Genomic DNA, 23,690 nt, shown 5'->3' with positions numbered 1-23,690 from the left:
CGCTGTCCATGAGAATGATCATTCACATTTCACCAGTGTTCCATTCCTCGAATCCCTCTTAAATCATAAACTACTCGAGCCATTGCCCTCCACCAAAGGCACCTCTCATGATGCTGCTTGTTTAACAAACCCCATTGAACTACAGAGCCATTTACTTCTGTCAATACATTACAATTAAACCAGATATTATCCTATTTATAAGCATCCGTTTGACAGTCTTCTATCAGCTTGGCCATTGGACAGTAGTAGACAGACAGAGAGTGAGGGGTGAACAAGGGGTCAGTGAAAGACTGAGGGGACTGAAGGAGGGATTGAGAGAGGGATGACAGGGAAGGCAGTCAGGTGGAAATATGGCCCGTCGGGACACTGGGAATGCACAATTCAGGGATCACATTACCCATGAGCCATTGGGCCACTAGCTGCTGTGGGTATCGTCTGAGCCTGACTCAAACGAGTAGCATGCTAATGAGAGGGAGGGACCAAGTTAACGAGCAGAGCCAGCCATAACGAGCCAGGTGAACCACATCGCCCACTGCACTGCGCCCAGGCCATCTCATAGTGTACACACGCACACACACGCACACGCACACACACACACACGCACACACACACACACACACACACACACACACACACACACACACACACACACACATACAAGTTTGTCCCTCCGGCCGTGGCGGACAGCATTGTGAAAGTGATGAGGAACATGAGAGATGACAGAACTGACGCGGCTTTCACAGCTCGCTGTAAACAATGTCTGCCTGTCCGTCCATCCTACTGCCTGCCCAGAGACATGCTGCTTTTTCAGGGTCAACTAGTGCTGAGTGATTAACCAAAGTTTACCCCCCCCCCCCCCCGATTATCAAAGACCTAATTAACCAATGTCGGTTCAATTACTTGAATTCCCATTTAGTTCTAGTTGTTTTTGTGAGCTCAACACACTGTTTCTCTATAGAGAAATCCTATCAAGCATGAGAGACATCAAATCAAGAACGAACTGCGGGGCGTTGTAGTGAGTTTTCAACAGGAAAATATTCTACCTAGTTCAGCGCAGAAAACGTGGTAAATAACTTCAATGACCAGAAACCATTGCACCTATTCTTCTCGGCGATGCACATAGACCCTATGAGAGAGGAATGTGCACAACACAGCGACTACTAGAGCAATAAAGACAGTTTGTGAGGTAGCTCTACCGAATTGATAGTTGTAGCAGTCTTGAAAGTGTGCCTTATTTTCTTAAAATAACTACTAAAATAGTGATTTCGTCAGACAGCTCTGCAGCATGGGCAGCTGTGGCAAACCAATAATCACGGGCTATCCTTTTCACTAGCCAAGAGGAGTCTGGCTCGTTGGGGAGCACAGTGACAGCGCTAGATGGTTGTCTGGCTGTCTGTCTGTCTGGCTGTCTGTCTGTCAGGCTGGCTGTCTGGCTGTCTGGCTGTCTGGCTGTCTGGCTGTCTGGCTGTCTGGCTGTCTGGCTGTCTGGCTGCTACTGCCTGAGCTGAGACACTGAAACACTTTGGTCAGCACTGTGGTCAGCACTGTGGTCAATTCCTTTATTCTGTGTTGTTAGAGACAATAGACTGTTTTCAATGTTTTGGCAATTGCACATTCTCAATATTTTGATTTTCTATTCAAAAGCAAAAAAATATATATTTCAAGGTCATATTTCATATTGCGTTTAATGTAAAAAAAACATTAATCCAAACCGAAATCAAAAACCACTATTAGTTTTTGCAAACCGAAGCGAAATTGACCTCAAAAAGCACAAATTGCTGAGCACTACACCCTCCTTTCGGAAAAGCTGACCACGACTCCATTTGGTTGATCCCTGCCTACAGACAGAAACTAAAACATGAAGCTCCCACGCTGAGGTCTGTCCAACGCTGGTCCGACCAATCTGATTCCACACTCCAAGACTGCTTCCATCACGTGGACTGGGATATGTTTCGTATTGCGTCAGACAACAACATTGACGAATACGCTGATTCGGTGTGCGAGTTCATTAGAACGTGTGTTGAAGATGTCGTTCCCATAGCAACGATTAAAACATTCCCAAACCAGAAACCGTGGATTGATGGCAGCATTCGCGTGAAACTGAAAGCACGAACCACTGCTTTTAATCAGGGCAAGGTGACCGGAAACATGACCGAATACAAACAGTGTAGCTATTCCCTCCGCAAGGCAATCAAACAAGCTAAGCGTCAGTTTAGAGACAAAGTAGAATCTCAATTCAACGGCTCAGACACAAGAGGTATGTGGCAGGGTCTACAGTCAATCACGGATTACAAAAAGAAAACCAGCCCCGTCACGCACCAGGATGTCTTGCTCCCAGGCAGACTAAATAACTTTTTTGCCCGCTTTGAGGACAATACAGTGCCACTGACACGGCCTGCAACCAAAACATGCGGCCTCTCCTTCACTGCAGCCGAGGTGAGTAAAACATTTAAACGTGTTAACCCTCGCAAGGCTGCATGCCCAGACGGCATCCCCAGCCGCGCCCTCAGAGCATGCGCAGACCAGCTGGCTGGTGTGTTTACGGACATATTCAATCAATCCCTATCCCAGTCTGCTGTTCCCACATGCTTCAAGAGGGCCACCATTTTTCCTGTTCCCAAGAAAGCTAAGGTAACTGAGCTAAATGACTACCGCCCTGTAGCACTCACTTCCGTCATCATGAAGTGCTTTGAGAGACTAGTCAAGGACCATATCACCTCCACCCTACCTGACACCCTAGACCCACTCCAATTTGCTTACCGCCCAAATAGGTCCACAGACGATGCAATCTCAACCACACTGCACACTGCCCTAACCCATCTGGACAAGAGGAATACCTATGTGAGAATGCTGTTCATCGACTACAGCTCGGCATTTAACACCATAGTACCCTCCAAGCTAGTCATCAAGCTCGAGTCCCTGGGTCTCGACCCCGCCCTGTGCAACTGGGTACTGGACTTCCTGACGGGCCGCCCCCAGGTAGTGAGGGTAGGCAACAACATCTCCACCCCGCTGATCCTCAACATTGGGGCCCCACAAGGGTGCGTTCTGAGCCCTCTCCTGTACTCCCAGTTCACCTACGACTGCGTGGCCACGCACGCCTCCAACTCAATCATCAAGTTTGCGGACGACACAACAGTGGTAGGCTTGATTACCAACAACGACGAGACGGCCTACAGGGAGGAGGTGAGGGCCCTCGGAGTGTGGTGTCAGGAAAATAACCTCACACTCAACTTCAACAAAACTAAGGAGATGATTGTGGACTTCAGGAAACAGCAGAAGGAACACCCCCCTATCCACATCGATGGAACAGTAGTAGAGAGGGTAGTAAGTTTTAAGTTCCTCGGCATACACATCACAGACACTGAATTGGTCCACCCACACAGACAGCATCGTAAAGAAGGCGCAGCAGCGCCTCTTCAACCTCAGGAGGCTGAAGAAATTCGGCTTGTCACCAAAAGCACTCACAAACTTCTACAGATGCACAATCGAGAGCATCCTGGCGGGCTGTATCACCGCCTGGTACGGCAACTGCTCCGCCCACAACCGTAAGGCTCTCCAGAGGGTCGTGAGGTCTGCACAATGCATCACCGGGGGCAAACTACCTGCCCTCCAGGACACCTACACCACCCGATGTTACAGGAAGGCCATAAAGATCATCAAGGACAACAACCACCCGAGCCACTGCCTGTTCACCCCGCTATCATCCAGAAGGCGAGGTCAGTACAGGTGCAACAAAGCTAGGACCGAGAGACTGAAAAACAGCTTCTATCTCAAGGCCATCAGACTGTTAAACAGCAACCACTAACATTGAGTGGCTGCTGCCAACACACTGACTCAACTCCAGCCACTTTAATAATGGGAATTGATGGGAAATTATGTAAAATGTATCACTAGCCACTTTAAACAATGCTACCTAATATAATGTTTACATACCCTACATTATTCATCTCATATGTATACGTATATACTGTACTCTATATCATCTACTGCATCTTTATGTAATACATGTATCACTAGCCACTTTAACTATGCCACTTTGTTTACATACTCATCTCATATGTATATACTGTACTCGATACCATCTACTGTATCTTGCCTATGCCGCTCTGTACCATCACTCATTCATATATGTTTATGTACATATTCTTTATCCCTTTACACTTGTGTGTATAAGACAGAAGTTTTGGAATTGTTAGTTAGATTACTTGTTGGTTATTACTGCATTGTCGGAACTAGGAGCACAAGCATTTCGCTACACTCGCATTAACATCTGCTAACCATGTGTATGTGACAAATAAAATTTGATTTAATTTGGTCAGCACTGTGGTCAGCACTGTGGTCAGCACTGTGGTCAGCACTGTGGTCAGCATTAGGCTCAGCACTAGGGTCAGCACTAGGCTCAGCACTAGGCTCAGCACTATGGTCAGCACTATGGTCAGCACTGTGGTCAGCATTGTGGTCAGCATTAGGCTCAGCAATATGGTCAGCACTCGGGTCAGCACTAGGCTCAGCACTAGGCTCAACAGTATGGTCAACACTAGGCTCAGCACTAGGCTCAGCACTATGGTCAGCACTAGGCTCAGCACTAGGCTCAGCACTAGGTTCAGCACTGGGCTGGCTCAGCACTAGGTTCAGCACTAGGTTCAGCACTAGGTTCATTACTAGGCTCAGCACCAGGTTCAGCACTAGGTTCAGCACTAGGTTCAGCACTAGGTTCATTACTAGGCTCAGCACTAGGTTCAGCACTAGGTTCAGCACTAGGTTCAGCACTAGCTTCAGCATATATGTGTTTGTCTTTGTATTATGAGTTATAATTTAATGTTTTATGTGTCTGTCTACAGTATAAGTTTCATTTTACGAGTACATTCATGTGTTTGTGTGTCAGATTAATACGAGTGTAACATCCTAGTGTCATTAGTGTTACACCGATTCCCTCATAATTACAGCACGGTTTAATGTGAGTTAATTGGCGAGAGCAAATCCTTCTAATGCATTGAATCTCTTGCTACTTTAGCATGGAGCCCTACTTTATCCATTCATCCCTCTTGTCCCCTCCCTCCCTCCCTCCCTCCCTCCCTCCCTCCCTCCCTCCCTCCCTCCCTCCCTCCCCCTCCCTCCCTCCCTCCCTCCCTCCCTCCCTCCCTCCCTCCCTCAATCTGAATGTTGATTTATCTCTTTATACTCTAATCTAATGAGATTACAGTTTGCTTGAAACATTTTGAATGTATACCCCAAACACAATATCAACTTGTGTAATGATGTTGAGCTGCTTAGTTTTGTAGCCCTACATCTATTTCACTGTAATTATGAACCATGCTTATCTAGAGGGCAGTGTGACTATATGGGTTCATGGCTGTAAGTATGACAGACAGACAGACAGACAGACAGACAGACAGACAGACAGACAGACAGACAGACAGACAGACAGACAGACAGACTTTCAGAGGGACACAAGGAGGAGGTGAGACAATGAGAGAGAGAAACAGATACAGCCATTAGCTGAGGGAACATGTTTTTCGGTCCCGTGTTCCCCATTAATAATTTACTCCAGCTCTAAACAGCAGTCTACACAAAATGGCCACCCTACCAAATCTCTATTCATCTCCTTACACCGCTACACAAAGACAGGAGGACATTGACACACACACACACACACCCACACACACACACACACACACACATACACCACACACACTTTTCAATATAGCTAGAGTGAAAAATTGATAGCAAGAAAGAGAGGGAGAGGGAGAAGGGACAAATGAATAAAGAGAGAACGGGGGGAGGGAGAGAGAGAGGGAATCAGATAGGAAGAGAGCGAGGAGAGGATGGGAATCGAGCTGTGATTGCCTGACCTTGGACGTGTAGATGCGCGCACGGACACACACTGTGTACGCGCAGACAACCAGACGTGTGTAGAGCATTGAGAAGAAGTGCAACTAAAATGGTGGCTATCGTTCTCCCTCCTCCCACAAGGTTCCCCTTCCTTCTGTCTCTCTTACTGTATATGTTCAACTATTATATCATACAGCACTTTAATTTACCTCATGGAGAACATGTTCTTGCAGCTGGAAATTGACGTTTTTCAGTATAGCGGTGGGGGGAAACGTAGAGAATTTTCATAGTCAATAACATATTGGCGTGTGTCTGTGTGAGTGAGGAACACAGCAACAGAGACTGTGAAAGAGAAAGGCAGAGCGATTCCTGCCGAATCGGCTAATGGTTTCTTCTCACCTGACCTTAGTGAGACTAAATGAGACTCAGTTCTCCAAGCAGGGACAAATGGGAGGAGAGGAGAGGGGGATGATAAATGGAAGTGCAGGGGGGATTGAGAGAGGGAGAGCACTGCCTTAAAACCACCTGCATGGGTTTCTGTCTTTATCAGGAGATGTTCTGGTACCTGGTTCCATCCTCTATCTTGCTAACACAATAAAGAGAAAGATAGAGAGTCTCTTAAATCCTCAGTTAAAACCCTGCTCCGTAGCTCACTATTCAGAAGGTGCTACCCCTGTTGGGATAAATGATACTGGAATACGCAGATTGTTTCAAAAGTGACATGAAATGTTCCTGAACCTTTGCATAATTAAACTCCGTAATTATGTTTTGAAGTTAGAATAGAGGACAACGGATTTAGTGAAATGTGATCCGTTACATTTGAATATGGTATTAGTCTGTGTGTTTAATGTTCTGTATTTGCTGTGTTGTGGCCGCACCCTGTCGCTTTTTTTATCACACTGCAAAGCTCAGTCAAATTTTAGTGGTAGGGTGTGCTGAAATCCCTGGGGTGGGCGTGATTTATCCTAATCCGGGGTCCTGCTTGAGTTCCTCAGATGGAATTGGCTGACCCCCACTACTGACTGTATACACACACACACACACACACACACACACACACACACACACACACACACACACACACACACACACACACACACACACACACACACACACACACACACACACACACACACACACACACACACACACATCCTGTGGTTCCCTGCCATGGTTCAATTATATTATTATGGGGAAAATGCAGTGAGAGAGGATTGCATCCACAGAAGCTTATAGCTGCTGCCACTATAATATTGTGCTCAGACAGAAAATGTGGGTGTGTTTGTGTGTATGTACTCGAGAAACACTCTCATAGTATACCATCAGACTGTGTGTGTGTTGTATTTATCCAGTGTGTCACCTCAGAGAGTGTTATATTTATCCGACGGCCAACCGGGAAGATGCAAGGGGTTCCTAACTCAGTGCTCTCTGGTGTTCAAGCTACAGTCCTTGTTCCACTCTACTCTCGGGCAAGGCCCTGGCGTGGGCAACGACGGTGTGGGAACAGCAGCCACCATCCATATTAGCCTTCACTGCCGAGCTGCGACGAGTCTTCAACCACCCAGTCAGTGGACGAGGCTGACAAGGCATTCGAGGAGCTCAAGGGACGTTTCACCTCTGGACCCATCCTCGTCCATCCTGATCCTACCCACCCCTCCGTGGTAGAGGTGGACACCGTGGACACAGGAGCAGCGGTGATCCTTTGACAGCGGAAAGAGGGGGATAAGAAATTGCACCCCTGTGCCTTTCTCTCCAAGCAGTTCCCATCAGCGGAACACAACTATGATGTTGGCAACCGGGAGCTCTTGGCAGTTAAGTGGGCCCTTGAGGGGTGTAGACACTGGTTGAAGAGTGCACCTCAACATTTTGTAATCTAGACTGACCATAAGAACTTGGTCTCTTTTCAAGAAGCCAAAGGTTGAATGTTTGAAAGGCTAGATGGGCTCTGTTCTTTAACAGGTTCAACTTCACACTAGTCTATTGCCCGGGATCCAAGAATCAGAAAGCAGACGCCCTGTCCTGTCAACACAATGTCTCTAATGAGGAGAGGGACTCCGAGCCCATCATCCCCAGCTCCCACATTGTGGCCCCCGTGATATGGAGTATTGAGACCACGGTCCGACAAGCCCAGACCCAGGAACCTGACAATGGCGGAGGACCCACTAACAGACTTTATGGTCCACGATGAGTCTGTTCTCGAGTACCACAATGAAGACACTCCTCTAAATTAACCAGGCATCCAGGGGTTAATCGGACACTAGAGTTCCTGAGGCGGAAATTCTGGTCGCCCAACATGATTGAGGATGTGAGATCCTTCGTTACAGCTTGTTCCACCTGTGCCCAAAGCACAACAGTAACCGGCTGGGTTGCTCCAACCTCTGCACATCCCCAGCCAGGCCCTGGTTTCACCTGTCCATAGACTTTATCACAGGGTTACCCCCATCCCAAGGGCTTACCACTATCCTGGTGGTCATCGATTGGTTTTCCAAGGCAGCCTATTTCATCACCTTGCCCAAGTTTCCCTACACGGACTTCCCCAGGACATTGTCTTGGATTGTGGGCCCCAGTTCATTGCACGGAAAGCCTTCTTCTCCCTGTTGGTGGCGTCGGCGAGTCTCTCCTCAGGGTTCCACCCACGGTCGAATGGGCAAACAGACTGGGCCAACCAGGAGCTGGAGAAGTTGCTCCACTGTTTCATCTCCACCCAGGTCAGCAACTGGAGCAAGTTCCTTGTCTGGGCAGAGTTTGCTCACAACACACTGCCAAACTTGTCCACTGGACTGTCGCTGTTCGCGTGTCAGTTTGGGTTTTGGAAACTTAGTGTTTGTTGTTTTTCAAGTGTACTGTGATCCTGTGGCTTCCGTTTCTCAGTAAAGTATTATGTTCATCCTTAACCACTGCTTCCTCGTCTGGTCTCTTCTCTGCACCTGGGTCCAACCTCACGTCACAGTGTCTTATATTTCCCCAGTGTGTAACCTCTGAGTGTGTGTTATATTTCCCCAGTGTGTACCCTCTGAGTGTGTCTTATATTTCCCCAGTATGTACCCTCTGAGTGTGTGTTATATTTCCCCAGTATGTACCCTCTGAGTGTGTGTTATATTTCCCCAGTGTGTAACCTCTGAGTGTGTGTTATATTTCCCCAGTATGTACCCTCTGAGTGTGTGTTATATTTCCCCAGTGTGTAACCTCTGAGTGTGTGTTATATTTCCCCAGTGTGTAACCTCTGAGTGTGTGTTATATTTCCCCAGTGTGTAACCTCTATGTACAGTGTGTAACCTCTGAGTGTGTGTTATATTTCCCCAGTATGTAACCTCTGAGTGTCCCCAGTATGTTATATTTCCCCAGTATGTACCCTCTGAGTGTGTGTTATATTTCCCCAGTATGTACCCTCTGAGTGTGTGTTATATTTCCCCAGTATGTACCCTCTGAGTGTGTGTTATATTTCCCCAATATGTACCCTCTGAGTGTGTGTTATGTTATATTTCCCCAGTGTGTGTTATATTTCCCCAGTATGTACCCTCTGAGTGTGTGTTATATTTCCCCAGTTTACCCTCTGAGTGTGTGTTATATTTCCCCAGTATGTACCCTCTGAGTGTGTGTTATATTTCCCCAGTATTTCTGAGTGTGTGTTATATTTCCCCAGTATGTACCCTCTGACCCTCTGAGTGTGTGTTATATTTCCCCAGTATGTAACCTCTGAGTGTGTGTTATATTTCCCCAGTGTGTAACCTCTGAGTGTGTGTTATATTTCTCCAGTATGTAACCTCTGAGTGTGTCTTATATTTCCCCAGTGTGCAACCTCTGTGTGTGTCTTATATTTCTCCAGTATGTAACCTCTGAGTGTGTCTTATATTTCTCCAGTATGTACCCTCTGAGTGTGTCTTATATTTCTCCAGTGTGTAACCTCAGTGTGTGTATTTGTGTTGTTCCAGCTCAGTGCACATGGAGGAGTCGTCGGTGATGCAGGGAGCCCAGGGGGTTCTGGTCCAGAACTGGCCGACCGTGTCTAGCGCCACCGGAGGTAAGAGCCGGGCCCCGACCCTACACACTGAACTGCTCTAATCTTGACCAACCCAGACCAAAGCAGATGAAACCAGACTAAGACCACCCTGACTAACGAATCCTGACCAACCCAGAACAATCCAGACTGACCAAAGCAAACCTTTACTGACTTTGACTGACACATTTAACCCAGAGCAACTATAACTTAACTGAGGTAGAGATCAGGTACTCAATCACCCTGACTCTTCTGCTCACCGCCACTTATCCACTCAGAGTAAATCACACATGTTCTGTGGGGGGGGGGGGAGACAAACCTGTTAGTTTACACAGACTACCACTGCCTGGCATACAGCTGGAACCAGGCATTTCAGCTATACGACAAAGAAAGGATTCTGCAGGGGAAGGACAATACACATTTTTGAGGACTGTGAAAAGGACCAGGAAAACAGGTTTCAGACAGTAAACGTGTACCAGAAGGGCAGTGTCGTGTCCAGGGCAGTGAGGCTCCACTCAGCTCTTTTGTGCAGGTCTTCCCCACCCTGGAGAAGATAGCGGGGGAAAAAGGACAAGGACAGCGCCCCTACCTCTCCCCTCAGGCACTCCAACAGCAGGAGCACAAACACAGATCCACCAACAGGTCTATCCTAGCCCCCCTCCCCCTGCCCATCTACAACCACCAGAGCCAAGACCACACCACCATCAGTCTGCTGAGAGACAGGCTGGCTCTGTTAGAGGTATGAGTTACTGAGCTAAAATAGCAGACCCCCCCCCCCCCGCTACACCCCTCCAGCCCAGACACAGAGCTTCTACAGGACTAGATTAACCATTGCGGGATGCAACCAAAGAACTTGTCCAGCAGCTGAGATCAAGAGGACCTTACCACAGCTCTTGAGGAGGTAAAGGCCACCATGAGGAGAGAGCAAGTGCAGGTGAAGTACGAGATGGATAAGGAGTCTGTCAACAAGAAGGTGAAGGGAACAGACTGTAGAGACTCCTAGAGAGCCCCCCCAAGAGAGTAGGCAGCCTGGTCAATGGAGAGGAGCAGGGGAGAGTAGACAGCCTGGTCAACGGAGAGGAGCAGGGGAGAGTAGACAGCCTGGTCAACAGAGAGGAGCAGGGGAGAGTAGACAGCCTGGTCAACAGAGAGGAGCAGGGGAGAGTAGACAGCCTGGTCAACGGAGAGGAGCAGGGGAGAGTAGACAGCCTGGTCAACAGAGAGGAGCAGGGGAGAGTAGACAGCCTGGTCAACAGAGAGGAGCAGGGGAGAGTAGACAGCCTGGTCAACAGAGAGGAGCAGGGGAGAGTAGACAGCCTGGTCAACAGAGAGGAGCAGGGGAGAGTAGACAGCCTGGTCAACAGAGAGGAGCAGGGGAGAGTAGACAGCCTGGTCAACAGAGAGGAGCAGGGGAGAATAGACAGCCTGGTCAACAGAGATGAGCAGGCAGGGGAGAGTAGACAGCCTGGTCAACAGAGAGCCTGGAGCAGGAGCAGGGAGAGTAGACAGCCTGGTCAACAAAGAGGAGCAGGGGAGAGTAGACAGCCTGGTCAACAGAGAGGAGCAGGGGAGAGTAGACAGCCTGGTCAACAGAGAGGAGCAGGGGAGAGTAGACAGCCTGGTCAACAGAGAGGAGCAGGGAGAGTAGACAGCCTGGTCAACAGAGAGGAGCAGGGGAGAGTAGACAGCCTGGTCAACAGAGAGGAGCAGGGGAGAATAGACAGCCTGGTCAACAGAGATGAGCAGGAGAGAGTAGACAGCCTGGTCAACAGAGAGGAGCAGGAGAGAGTAGACAGCCTGGTCAACAAAGAGGAGCAGGGGAGAGTAGACAGCCTGGTCAACAGAGAGGAGCAGGGGAGAGTAGACAGCCTGGTCAACAGAGAGGAGCAGCCTGGGAGAGAGTAGACAGCCTGGTCAACAGAGAGGAGCAGGGGAGAGTAGACAGCCTGGTCAACAGAGAGGAGCAGGGGAGAGTAGACAGCCTGGTCAACAGAGATGAGCAGGAGAGAGTAGACAGCCTGGTCAACAGAGATGAGCAGGAGAGAGTAGACAGCCTGGTCAACAGAGAGGAGCAGGAGAGAGTAGACAGCTTGTCAACAGAGAGGAGCAGGAGAGAGTAGACAGCCTGGTCAACAGAGAGGAGCAGGAGAGAGTAGACAGCCTGGTCAACAGAGAGGAGCAGGAGAGAGTAGACAGCCTGGTCAACAGAGAGGAGCAGGGGAGAGTAGACAGCCTGGTCAACAGAGAGGAGCAGGAGAGAGTAGACAGCCTGGTCAACAGAGAGGAGCAGGAGAGAGTAGACAGCCTGGTCAACAGAGAAGAGCAGGAGAGAGTAGGCAGGCTGGTCAACAGAGAGGAGCAGGGGAGAGTAGACAGCCTGGTCAACAGAGAGGAGCAGGGGAGAGTAGACAGCCTGGTCAACAGAGAGGAGCAGGAGAGAGTAGGCAGCCTGGTCAACAGAGAGGAGCAGGAGAGAGTAGGCAGCCTGGTAAACAGAGATGAGCAGGAGAGAGTAGACAGCCTGGTCAACAGAGAGGAGCAGGAGAGAGTAGGCAGCCTGGTCAACAGAGAGGAGCAGGAGAGAGTAGACAGCCTGGTCAACAGAGAGGAGCAGGAGAGAGTAGGCAGCCTGGTCAACAGAGAGGAGCAGGGGAGAGTAGACAGCCTGGTCAACAGAGAGGAGCAGGGGAGAGTAGACAGCCTGGTCAACAGAGAGGAGCAGGAGAGAGTAGACAGCCTGGTCAACAGAGAGGAGCAGGAGAGAGTAGACAGCCTGGTCAACAGATATGAGCAGGAGAGAGTAGACAGCCTGGTCAACAGAGAGGAGCAGGGGAGAGTAGACAGCCTGGTCAACAGAGAGGAGCAGGAGAGAGTAGACAGCCTGGTCAACAGAGAGGAGCAGGAGGGGAGAGTAGACAGCCTGGTCAACAGAGAGGAGCAGAGAGGGGAGAGTAGACAGCCTGGTCAACAGAGAGGAGCAGGAGAGAGTAGACAGCCTGGTCAACAGAGAGGAGCAGGAGAGAGTAGGCAGGCTGGTCAACAGAGAGGAGCAGGGGAGAGTAGACAGCCTGGTCAACAGAGAGGAGCAGGGGAGAGTAGACAGCCTGGTCAACAGAGAGGAGCAGGGGAGAGTAGACAGCCTGGTCAACAGAGAGGAGCAGGAGAGAGTAGGCAGCCTGGTCAACAGAGAGGAGCAGGAGTCAACAGCAGGAGAGAGTAGGCAGCCTGGTCAACAGTAGGCAGCCTGGTCAACAGAGAGGAGCAGGAGAGAGTAGGCAGCCTGGTCAACAGAGAGGAGCAGGAGAGAGTAGGCAGCCTGGTCAACAGAGAGGAGCAGGAGAGAGTAGGCAGCCTGGTAAACAGAGATGAGCAGGAGAGAGTAGGCAGCCTGGTCAACAGAGAGGAGCAGGAGAGAGTAGGCAGGCTGGTCAACAGAGATGAGTAGGAGAGAGTAGACAGACTGGTCAACAGAGAGGAGCAGGGGAGAGTAGACAGCTTGTCAACAGAGAGGAGCAGGAGAGAGTAGACAGCCTGGTCAACAGAGAGGAGCAGGAGAGAGTAGACAGCCTGGTCAACAGAGAGGAGCAGGGGAGAGTAGACAGCCTGGTCAACAGAGAGGAGCAGGAGAGAGTAGGCAGGCTGGTCAACAGAGAGGAGCAGGGGAGAGTAGACAGCCTGGTCAACAGAGAGGAGCAGGGGAGAGTAGACAGCCTGGTCAACAGAGAGGAGCAGTCAACAGAGAGGAGCAGGAGAGAGTAGACAGCCTGGTCAACAGAGAGGAGCAGAGAGGAGAGAGTAGGCAGCCTGGTAAACAGAGATGAGCAGGAGAGAGTAGGCAGCCTGGTCAACAGAGAGGAGCAGGAGAGAGTAGACAGCCTGGTCAACAGAGAGGAGCAGGAGAGAGTAGGCAGCCTGGTCAACAGAGAGGAGCAGGAGAGAGTAGGCAGCCTGGTCAACAGAGAGGAGCAGGAGAGAGTAGACAGCCTGGTCAACAGAGAGGAGCAGGGGAGAGTAGACAGCCTGGTCAACAGAGAGGAGAGGAGCCTGGTCAACAGAGAGGAGCAGAGAGTAGACAGCCTGGTCAACAGAGAGGAGCAGGAGAGAGTAGACAGCCTGGTCAACAGATATGAGCAGGAGAGAGTAGACAGCCTGGTCAACAGAGAGGAGCAGGGGAGAGTAGACAGCCTGGTCAACAGAGAGGAGCAGGAGAGAGTAGACAGCCTGGTCAACAGAGAGGAGCAGGGAGAGTAGACAGCCTGGTCAACAGAGATGAGCAGGAGAGAGTAGACAGCCTGGTCAACAGAGAGGAGCAGGAGAGAGTAGACAGACAGGAACAGAGAGGAGCAGAAGAGAGTAGGCAGGCTGGTCAACAGAGTCAACAGGAGCAGGGAGAGTAGACAGCCTGGTCAACAGAGAGGAGCAGGGGAGAGTAGACAGCCTGGTCAACAGAGAGGAGCAGGGGAGAGTAGACAGCCTGGTCAACAGAGAGGAGCAGGAGAGAGTAGACAGCCTGGTCAACAGAGAGGAGCAGGAGAGAGTAGGCAGCCTGGTCAACAGAGAGGAGCAGGAGAGAGTAGACAGCCTGGTCAACAGAGAGGAGCAGGAGAGAGTAGACAGCCTGGTCAACAGAGAGGAGCAGGAGAGAGTAGGCAGCCTGGTAAACAGAGATGAGCAGGAGAGAGTAGGCAGCCTGGTCAACAGAGAGGAGCAGGAGAGAGTAGACAGCCTGGTCAACAGAGAGGAGCAGGGGAGAGTACAGAGACTTTCGTCCGTACCATCCAGAAAACCAATACTGACATCATGTTGACAGCTTGCCCTGCTCCGGAATGTACACGTTGCTCACAACCCAACAATCAGCCCAGAGCACCTGCACAACCACTCCCACTAGAGTATGCAGATAGTTGGGATGTTTGCCAAGATCCTGAAGGACGTGACACTTGGTAGACAAACAGCCCACGCAGCACTGGACAGAGGACCACCTAGAGACCCCAACCAGACCACCAAAGAGCCCCAGGCCCCCTCAACGCCACACCAGACCCAATGCACCCCACAGGCCCCACCCACCACCAGACCACCACCTCTACCAGACCAAACAGGCAGCCCTCCGGCCCAGACCACCACAGGGCCCAACAGCAGGACCAGCGCAGCTACGCGGAGGCCTTCAGAGGACAGGAGAACTCTGTAGGTTTGATGAAACAGCTCCTCCAGTTCATCTGCACTAATCAAACACACACACAGCTATTGCACTGAAAGTTAACTTGTTCCATGAATAGGAAGAAGAAAAATGAAAAGAGAATAAATGTTTGCTGTCATCTATATTGTTTACCTTACTCTTAAAAGAAAATTCTACCCAAAAACTCTCCTTTTGTATTTGTTTCATTAGTCTATTGTTGATATTTTTCCAAAATGTTTTGCATGTCAGCAATTCGGTTTCAAGATATACAACTTTCAAAATACAGAAATACAGCCTGATGGAAAATGCATTATACCGGCTGTATGTTATCCTACATGTCCAGAGGAAAACCAGAAACAATGCATGCAGGGTAGATGTGGGCCATTAACCACTAATAATAAAAACTCCAAAACTTACTATTAAGTTTTGGAAACATCTAAAAGACAGTGACCCCCTCTCATATCATTACCAAGACCTGCAATGCCAAGAGCTGAGCAAAGAAAAGAGTCCCCTCATCCAGCTGGTCCTGGGGCTGAGTTCACAATCATGTTCTACAAACACACTGAAGCCTCAGGACCAGAACATCCAATCAATCAGAATGAATTCAATTACCCGAGACAGAGCTGCATTTCCTGAAAAAAATATAAAACAATTAGAGAGTGTCATTTCCCCAAGTTTAAAAGTCTTATTGAAGGTTTCAAAGACCTCTCTGATGAGAATAGGTTACCCGTCCTGTTGGTGGAGGACGCAGAGAGCTGTGGGTTGGCAGCGCACTACATTGCTGCCTGCCTTAAGATGAGGGACAGTGTCTGACAGACCAACCAACCTGCATGTGTTCTCTAAGCCATTGTTATTGTTCAATGTATGGTTCTTTTGTCCCTTGATTATCGTTGTCACTGTTGTCTCGTTGACCATATTGATTGTTATTATTTGAATTATGTTAATATTGTAAATGAATCACTTAAAGTATGCTTTGGTAATAGGTACGTCATACCAATGAAGCAATTTAGAGAGACAGAGAGACAGAGAAAGAGAGAGATCGAGAGAGATGTCCAGAATCAATAGGATAGATAACATTTACAGAGGCTAAGAGATTCTGAGCCTCATAGACCTAATCACAGAGACATATTAAACTCTCTCTCTCTCTGTCTCGCTCTCTTAATTTCAATTTCAATTTAGGGTCTTTATTGGCATGGGAAACATATGTTTACATTGCCAAAGTAAGTGAACTGGACAATAAACAAAGTGAAGTCAAAAATCTCAAATGAACAGTAAACATTACACTCACAAAAGTTCCAAAAGAATAAAGACATTTAAAATGTCATATTATGTCTATATACAGTGTTGTAACGATGTACAAACGGTTAAAGTACAAAAGGGGAAAAACAGCTTAAATATGGGTTGTATTTACAATGGTGTTTGTTCTTCACTGGTTGACCTTTTCTTGTGGCAACAGGTCACACATCTTGCTGCTGTGATGGCACACTGTGGTATTTCACCCAATAGATATGGGAGTTAATCAAAATTGGATTTGTTTTCAAATTATTTGTGGGTCTGTGCAATCTGAGGGAAATATGTGTCTCTAATATGGTCATACATTTGGCAGGAGGTTAGGAAGTGCAGCTCAGTTTCCATCTCATTTTGTGGGCAGAGTGCACATAGCCTATCTTCTCTTGAGAGCCAGGTCTGCCTACGGCGGCCTTTCTCAATAGCAAGGCTATGCTCACTGAGTCTACATAGTCAGGTGTTCTGTCCCTGTTTAGGGCCAAATTCTAGTTTGCTCGTTTTTTTTTGTAACTTCTTTCCAATGTGTAAAGTAATTATGTTTTTGTTTTCTCATGATTTTGTTGGGACTAAATGTGTTGCTGTCCTGGGGCTCTGTGGGGTCTATTTGTGAACAGACCCCAGGACTAGCTTGCTTAGGGGGCTCTTCTCCAGGTTAATCGATCTGTAGGTGATGGCTTTGTTATGGAAGGTTTGGGAATCGCTTCCTGGTTGTAGAATTTAAAGACTCTTTTTCTGGGTATCAGCCTAATTCTGCTCTGCATGCAATATTTTGTGTTTTACGTTGTATACTGAGGATATTTTTGCATAATTATTATGCAAGTTATTATGATTTTTGAGTTATCATTTTTGTCTTAATGAGATTTACTGTCAGGGCCCAGGTCTAACAGAATCTGTGCAGAAGATCTAGGTGCTGCTGTAGGCCCTCATTAGTTGGGGACAGAAGCACCAGATCATCAGCAAACAGTAGACATTTGACTTCAGATTCTAGCAGGGTGAGGCCCGGTGCTACAGATTGCCCTCTCTTCCTCTCTCGCTCTCTCTTTCTCTCTCTCTCTCACTTTCTCACTCTCTCTCTCCCTCCTTCCCTCTCACATACACACTCTTCCTTCTTATTATAGGCCCAATGTGATGCAGTGTCAGCTTGTCTTTTTGCCAAGATGGCATTCATCCACCATCATTTGGTAACCCTGTTGACTGTTCTTGTAACTGCTGTAATCCGTGGAGGACAAGACAGGTCATGGCTTCTTTCTCTCAGCCGCTCTCTACCTCATTAGCATACTCATTATGACTGCAGGAGCAGCATTAACATCTGACTCAAGGTCAGTAACATCCGGAAAAGACGTGTGTTTGGGTGGAGAGGAACTCGGCTAGAATGTGTTATGTAGTAGAAATCCAGGGAAGGAAGGAGGGAGGGAGGGTTAGAGGAGATAGAAAGTGGAGGGTAAAGAGAGGAGTAGAAGAGGTATAGAATGTGGAGGACAGAGAGATGGAGAAAGAGTGGGAGAGAGAAGGATTGACACAGGAAGAGAGGGATGACAGTGCAATAACTGAGTAGATTGTGATCTCTCTGTCCACACACACACACACACACACACACACACACACACACACACACACACACACACACACACACACACACACACACACACACACACACACACACACACACACACACACACACACACACACACACACACACACACACAGCCTCCCCCACTCTACAATTGATGTCATGCCCAGGTTGAGGAGTGGCAGCCTGGAGCAGAGGGTGGTGAATGGAGGGAGACTGAAGGGGTTGAGCTGCTTGTCTTCATGGGTAGAGTCTGCTGAAGTTGACTCTACATTTTAGGATGTAGAGTGCTTTGATTTAACAAACTCAAAATGTGAGTCAGTTTTAACAGTGACAATGTAGTGGAGGATGCGGATGGAAGTGGCCAGTCAGCCGCTATCATGACACTCATTGAATGAGCCATCTGCTGGTCTCATGATCAGTCAGTCAGTCGTTGCTTGTCTGCTTTCTGCAGGTTTGGACCTGAAGTAACTCTAATATGTTGCTGCAGTGTGAGATGAGAGGTTAGTGTAGTTAGGAGTGTAGTTGTATCCCGGGAGTGTTAGAACTGCAGGGTGGGTTTGTGTCTGATAGTCTATTTTTGCCTGTTGGATGAAGAGCCACAGCAAAACATTACACCTCTGTGTCATCCCCCAGGGTGCTTTGGTGTGTTTGTGAGTGTGCGTATGTGCTCTCACATATGTAAATACCTATGTGTATGTATTTTTATCTACGAAAGAGCGTGTGTGTGTGTGTGTGTGTGTGTGTGTGTGTGTGTGTGTGTGTGTGTGTGTGTGTGTGTGTGTGTGTGTGTGTGTGTGTGTGTGTGTGTGTGTGTGTGTGTTGGCTACCTACTTTGTGTGCAGCTCCTGGTGTGACAGATGGAGCCCAGATTAACATACTCACATTAATGAAATCAGGGTTCTGCCTGCTGCCTAGCTATCTCTCTCCCTCTCTCCTCTCCTCCCTCTTTCCCTCCATCCCTCCATTTCAGGGCTCTGTCTCTGAAGCAAAGGCACGCATTGGGATTCACAGAGTACAGTGTAGGATCTGAACGATCCCCTGGGAGAGAGAAAAGAGAAAGAGAGGGAAAGGAAGGAGAGGAGAGATGGAGAGCAGTCAGAGGCAAGAGAAGGAAAGGGGAGATAAAGGGGGGAGTGTGACAATGAGTTAAAAAAAGAGAATGAGAGAGGGAGGGAGAGAGAACGAGAGGGAGCGAGAGAGAGAAAATGAGAGATGGAGGTAGAGGAGGGGGTACAAGGCTGCTGTTGCTAGCGGAGAGTGGTTGGACTCTCCGCGAGCAACAGGGAGAGTGTGAAAGCTTGCAGCATTATTCTCCATCAGCATCAGTACTGTCTCTGTGACGCCCATGTTCTACCGCTTCACTGGAGGATGCAGTTTCCACGGCAACCATTCATAGCCCTGAACTGAGTGTCGAGAGAGAAGGAGAGATACTGTGGATAGAGACAGCAAAGAGAGGGTATTGGGAGGGAGGGAGGGGATATGGAGAGAGGAAGGGAGGGAGAGAGACATGCAGGGAGAGAGATATGCAGGGAGAGAGGAAGGGAGGGAGAGAGACATGCAGGGAGAGAGATATGCAGGGAGAGAGGAAGGGAGGGAGGGGATATGGAGAGAGGAAGGGAGGGAGAGAGACATGCAGGGAGAGAGATATGCAGGGAGAGAGGAAGGGAGTGAGAGAGACATGCAGGGAGAGAGGAAGGGAGGGAGAGATATGCAGGGAGAGGGGAAGGGAGGGAGAGATATGCAGGGAGAGGGGAAGGGAGGGAGAGAGACATGCAGGGAGAGGGGAAGGGAGGGAGAGAGACATGCAGGGAGAGGGGAAGGGAGGGAGAGAGACATGCAGGGAGAGAGGAAGAGAGGGAGAGAGATATGCAGGGAGAGGGGAAGGGAGGGAGAGAGACATGCAGGGAGAGAGGAAGGGAGGGAGAGAGACATGCAGGGAGAGAGGAAGAGAGGGAGAGAGATATGCAGGGAGAGAGGAAGGGAGGGAGAGAGACATGCAGGGAGAGAGGAAGGGAGGGAGAGAGATATGCAGGGAGAGAGGGAGATGGAAATATGGACGTGGAGTGTGTTGAGGTTGAAGCCTGTTTATAAAGATAGAAAAAGGGAGGTGACTGTTGGTTAAAAACAAAACTACGACGGAGAGAATAAAAACAAGTGTTAGAGGAAAGGAGGGAGACGTATTTGGAGGGAGGAAGAAGATGTGTTAGCTAGAAATGTTCTGAGAAGGGCATGGCAAGGGTAAAAAAGGAGAGAGGGAGTGAGGGAGAGGGAAGGAGAGAGAGAGTGAGGTAGAGAGGGAAGGAGAGAGAGTGAGGGAGAAAGAGAGAGGGAGACTGACCTACATAGAAAGGGCTGTGCTGTGCTGCAGAGGTGGAGGCAGGTTTAGTGCAGGTCTTTCTGCATTACTGCTGTATCTGATGACATGCACATATACTCACACACACAAACACACATACACACACACACAGCCTGATTTGATGAGGGGGGACAGGAGTCAACAACAGCTTGCACCTGTCGAGGCTAAACAGAGGATAGAGGATGAGGGTGGAGAGAGGGGGGGAGGGTGATAGAGGGTTAGGAAGGGTGATAGAGGGGGAGGAAGGGTGAGAGATGGATAGGAAGGGTGATAGAGGGTTAGGAAGGGTGATAGAGGGTTAGGAAGGGTGAGCGAAGGGGGTGAAGGGGGAGAGAGAGGGAGGAAGGGTGAGAGAGAGAGGAAGGGTGAGAGAGGGAGGAAGGGTGAGAGAGGGGGATGAAGGGGGAGAGAGAGGGAGGAAGGGTGAGAGAGAGGGAGGACGGGTGAGAGAGAGGGAGGACGGGTGAGAGAGAGGGAGGAAGGGTGAGAGAGAGATGAAGTGTGAGAGGGGGGAGGAAGTGGGAGGAAGGGAAGAGAGGTGGAGGAAGGGGAAGAGGAAGAGGAAAGCGGAGGTATTTTGTGCTCCCTCTCTTCAGGAAATTAAGTCCTCGGCATGTGGTCCATTCTGTGTCACTCTCCCGCAACTCAACCTCCTGGAGTCCAACAACATGACCACAGAGCAATGCTGGGTTAGATTGGAGGAGGGTGCAGACATAGAATTCACATTTTATGAATGCAGAGTTGGAGGGTTGAAGATGCAGCTTTCAGCTGCTTAAGCAGAGACTCCATGGTGGAATTACTGTTATGTGGGCAGGTGTGCTGGATAGAACTCTCTGGAAATTGCCTGGGGCAGAGAGGGAATTCAGGAGGGGAAGACTAAGCTGTTCCTCACTGCTCATCCAAAAATGCCTCCCTATCTTTTCTTCTTTCTCCTCAACCCCTCCCCATTTCCATCCCATCTGACTTCTGCCTGCAGTTTCTTGCGAAAGTATTCACCCCCTTGGCATTTTTCCTATTTTGTTGCCTTACAACCCGGAATTAAAAGGGATTTTTTGGGGGTGGGTTGTATGATTTGATTTACACACATCCAGCCACTGGGATGTTTGCCCATTCTTCAGGACACAACTGCTCCAGCTCCTTCAAGTTGGATGGGTTCCGCTGGTGTCAACAATCTTTAAGTCATACCACAGATTCTCAAATGGATTGAGGTCTGGGCTTTGACTAGGCCATTCCAAAACATTTCAACGTTTCCCCTTAAACCACTCGAGTGTTGCTTTAGCAGGATGCTTAGGGTCACTGTCCTGCTGGAAGGTGAACCTCCGTCCCAGTCTCAAATCTCTGGATGACTGAAACAGGTTTCCCTTAATGTATTTCCCTGTATTTAGCGCCATCCATAATTTCTTCAATTGTGACCAGTTTCCCAGTCCCTGCCTATGAAAAATGGTGTTCTCGGGGTGATGAGAGGTGTTGGATTTGAGAGACATAGTGTTTTCCTTGATGGCAAAAAACCTCAATTTTAGTCACATCTGACCAGAGTAATGTAATGATGTGCAAATAGTTTAAGTACAAAGTAAATAAAAACATTTTTAGGTTGTATTTGCAATGGTGTTTCTTCTTCACTGGTAGCCCTTTTCTTGTGGTAACAGGTCACACATCTTGCTGCTATGAATACACACTCCCCTCTCTCCTTCCTCCTCTCTCCCTCCCTCCCCTCTCTTCCTCCCCCCTCTCTCTCTGCTCCACTGAGAATAAATCTGTTTCTTCTAGCCTGATATTTAGTCACTATTAATGACCCTATCATCCTCATTAGAAGCATTACTCTCCTTCAGATGAACACACACTCACACACACACACACACACACACACACACACACACACACACACCCTTGGCAGTGGCTCGTCCTCCTGTTCAAGACTGTCTCTTGGGAAAGCTTGTCTCCACCATGTGTCACATGATCCATCTGGACATTACACTTCTAGGTGTGCGCACGGCACACACACACACACACACAAACAGGGCACAAACACACAGAGCACATACGTAGCATATGTGTTTTGATAGAGAAGGGTGTGGTCCCAGCACGGATAGCTTTCTATCATGACAAGTATCCTCCACCACTGCAGTGCCTCTCTCTCTAAAAAAATCTGCACCTTCAGAATTTTTAGCAGAATGTTTTCTGCCTTTCTGGGTGGATCACATTTCATACTTGCATCCCTGCACTTCCTCTCTCCCTTCTTCCTCTCTCCTCCTCCTCTCTCCTCCTCTCTCCTTCTCCTCCTCTCTCCTCCTCCTCCTCCTCTCTCCTTCTCTCTCCTTCTCCTCTCTCCTCCTCTCTCCTTCTCCTCTCTCCTCCTCCTCCTCCTCCTCTCTCCTTCACCTCCTCTCTCCTTCACCTCCTCTCCCCTCCTCCTCTCCTCTCCTTCTCCTCCCCTCGTTATGTAACGCTGCACTGCGCTCCACTGCGCTTCTGCCCAAGCGGCCAATAGATCGTGGGGCGAGACGAGGGGATGAATAAAGTAGACGTGGCAAAATGGAGCTCCTGGATGATTTAAGTCACTGTGAAAACCTTGGATAGCAGAGAGAAGAGGGGAGACATTAACAAACCGTGAGAGAGAGAGAGAGAGAGAGAGAGAGAGAGAGAGAGAGAGAGAGGTTGAGAGTTAGGCTACATTAGAGAAGTGTATTGCTTTCTATATCTGCTTCTGAGAGAGAAAACATCTCGGAGTGTGAGACTTGGAGTATGAGAGTGTCGGGTTATGATTTATATCTTTGTTAAAGACAGAGGCAGAGGAAGAGACTGAAAAATGTAGAAACACAACAGAGAGAGATACAATGATACAGAGAGGGTGTTAGGCTGTGATCATCTCAGTGTAAAACAAATCATTCCCATCACTAATGTGCCTCTTAGTGATCAGTGATGGACAAGCGGTTTAATTTCCAATCACAATAATGTTTCCACAACAGTGATAGGCATAATGCATGCTCTATCAGTAACTGGAAGGGACGGGTGTTTGCTGGACCAGGTTTCGCGCTAGATTAGACGAAAGGTCAGAAGAAGTGAGGGAGATAGAGCGGGAAGGAGGGAGCGAGGGAAGAAGGGAGGGAGGGAGAATCAGTGAGAGAGATTTTTTGCACTGCAACAGCCATCGACAAATCAGATTGTCGCTGTGGCCGTGTGTGGATCTGTGATGGGCGAGGAATGTGATGATGGAACACAGTCAGAGGTTCTCTTTCTGTTTGATTGTTATGGCTGAATCTAATCTAATTGACGCTCGAGGGCAGTGAGCAAAAAAGACAGAAAGATATAGACAAGCAAGTAATGTAGCATTAATGGATTCAGAGTGGAGGGAGGAGAGGTGGCTAGATTCATTTGGACCTGGATTTTGATATCTCGATGTGCAGTCAGACCCAGTCATGGGGCTTTTGGCTTGGTCATGATATGTCAGAGACAATTATAAGGCTATTCT

General features: G+C 48.7%; 1 protein-coding gene across 16 annotated transcripts in view; it reads left to right on the top strand.

The window, feature by feature from the left end:
* Nucleotides 1-23,690, top strand: part of LOC135545774 (protocadherin alpha-C2-like) — a 214,420-nt gene that overhangs the window by 178,133 nt on the left and 12,597 nt on the right. For all 16 annotated transcript variants that reach the window (XM_064973645.1, XM_064973633.1, XM_064973634.1 and 13 more), the window contains one exon: nt 9,768-9,856. In XM_064973645.1, coding sequence (XP_064829717.1) covers nt 9,768-9,856 — 89 coding nt within the window. The remainder of the gene's footprint in view (nt 1-9,767; nt 9,857-23,690) is intronic.

Source organism: Oncorhynchus masou, chromosome 9 (genome assembly GCF_036934945.1).
Source record: "Oncorhynchus masou masou isolate Uvic2021 chromosome 9, UVic_Omas_1.1, whole genome shotgun sequence".
Lineage (NCBI taxonomy): Eukaryota > Metazoa > Chordata > Actinopteri > Salmoniformes > Salmonidae > Oncorhynchus > Oncorhynchus masou.
This window is presented reverse-complemented; position numbering and strand designations above follow the sequence as displayed.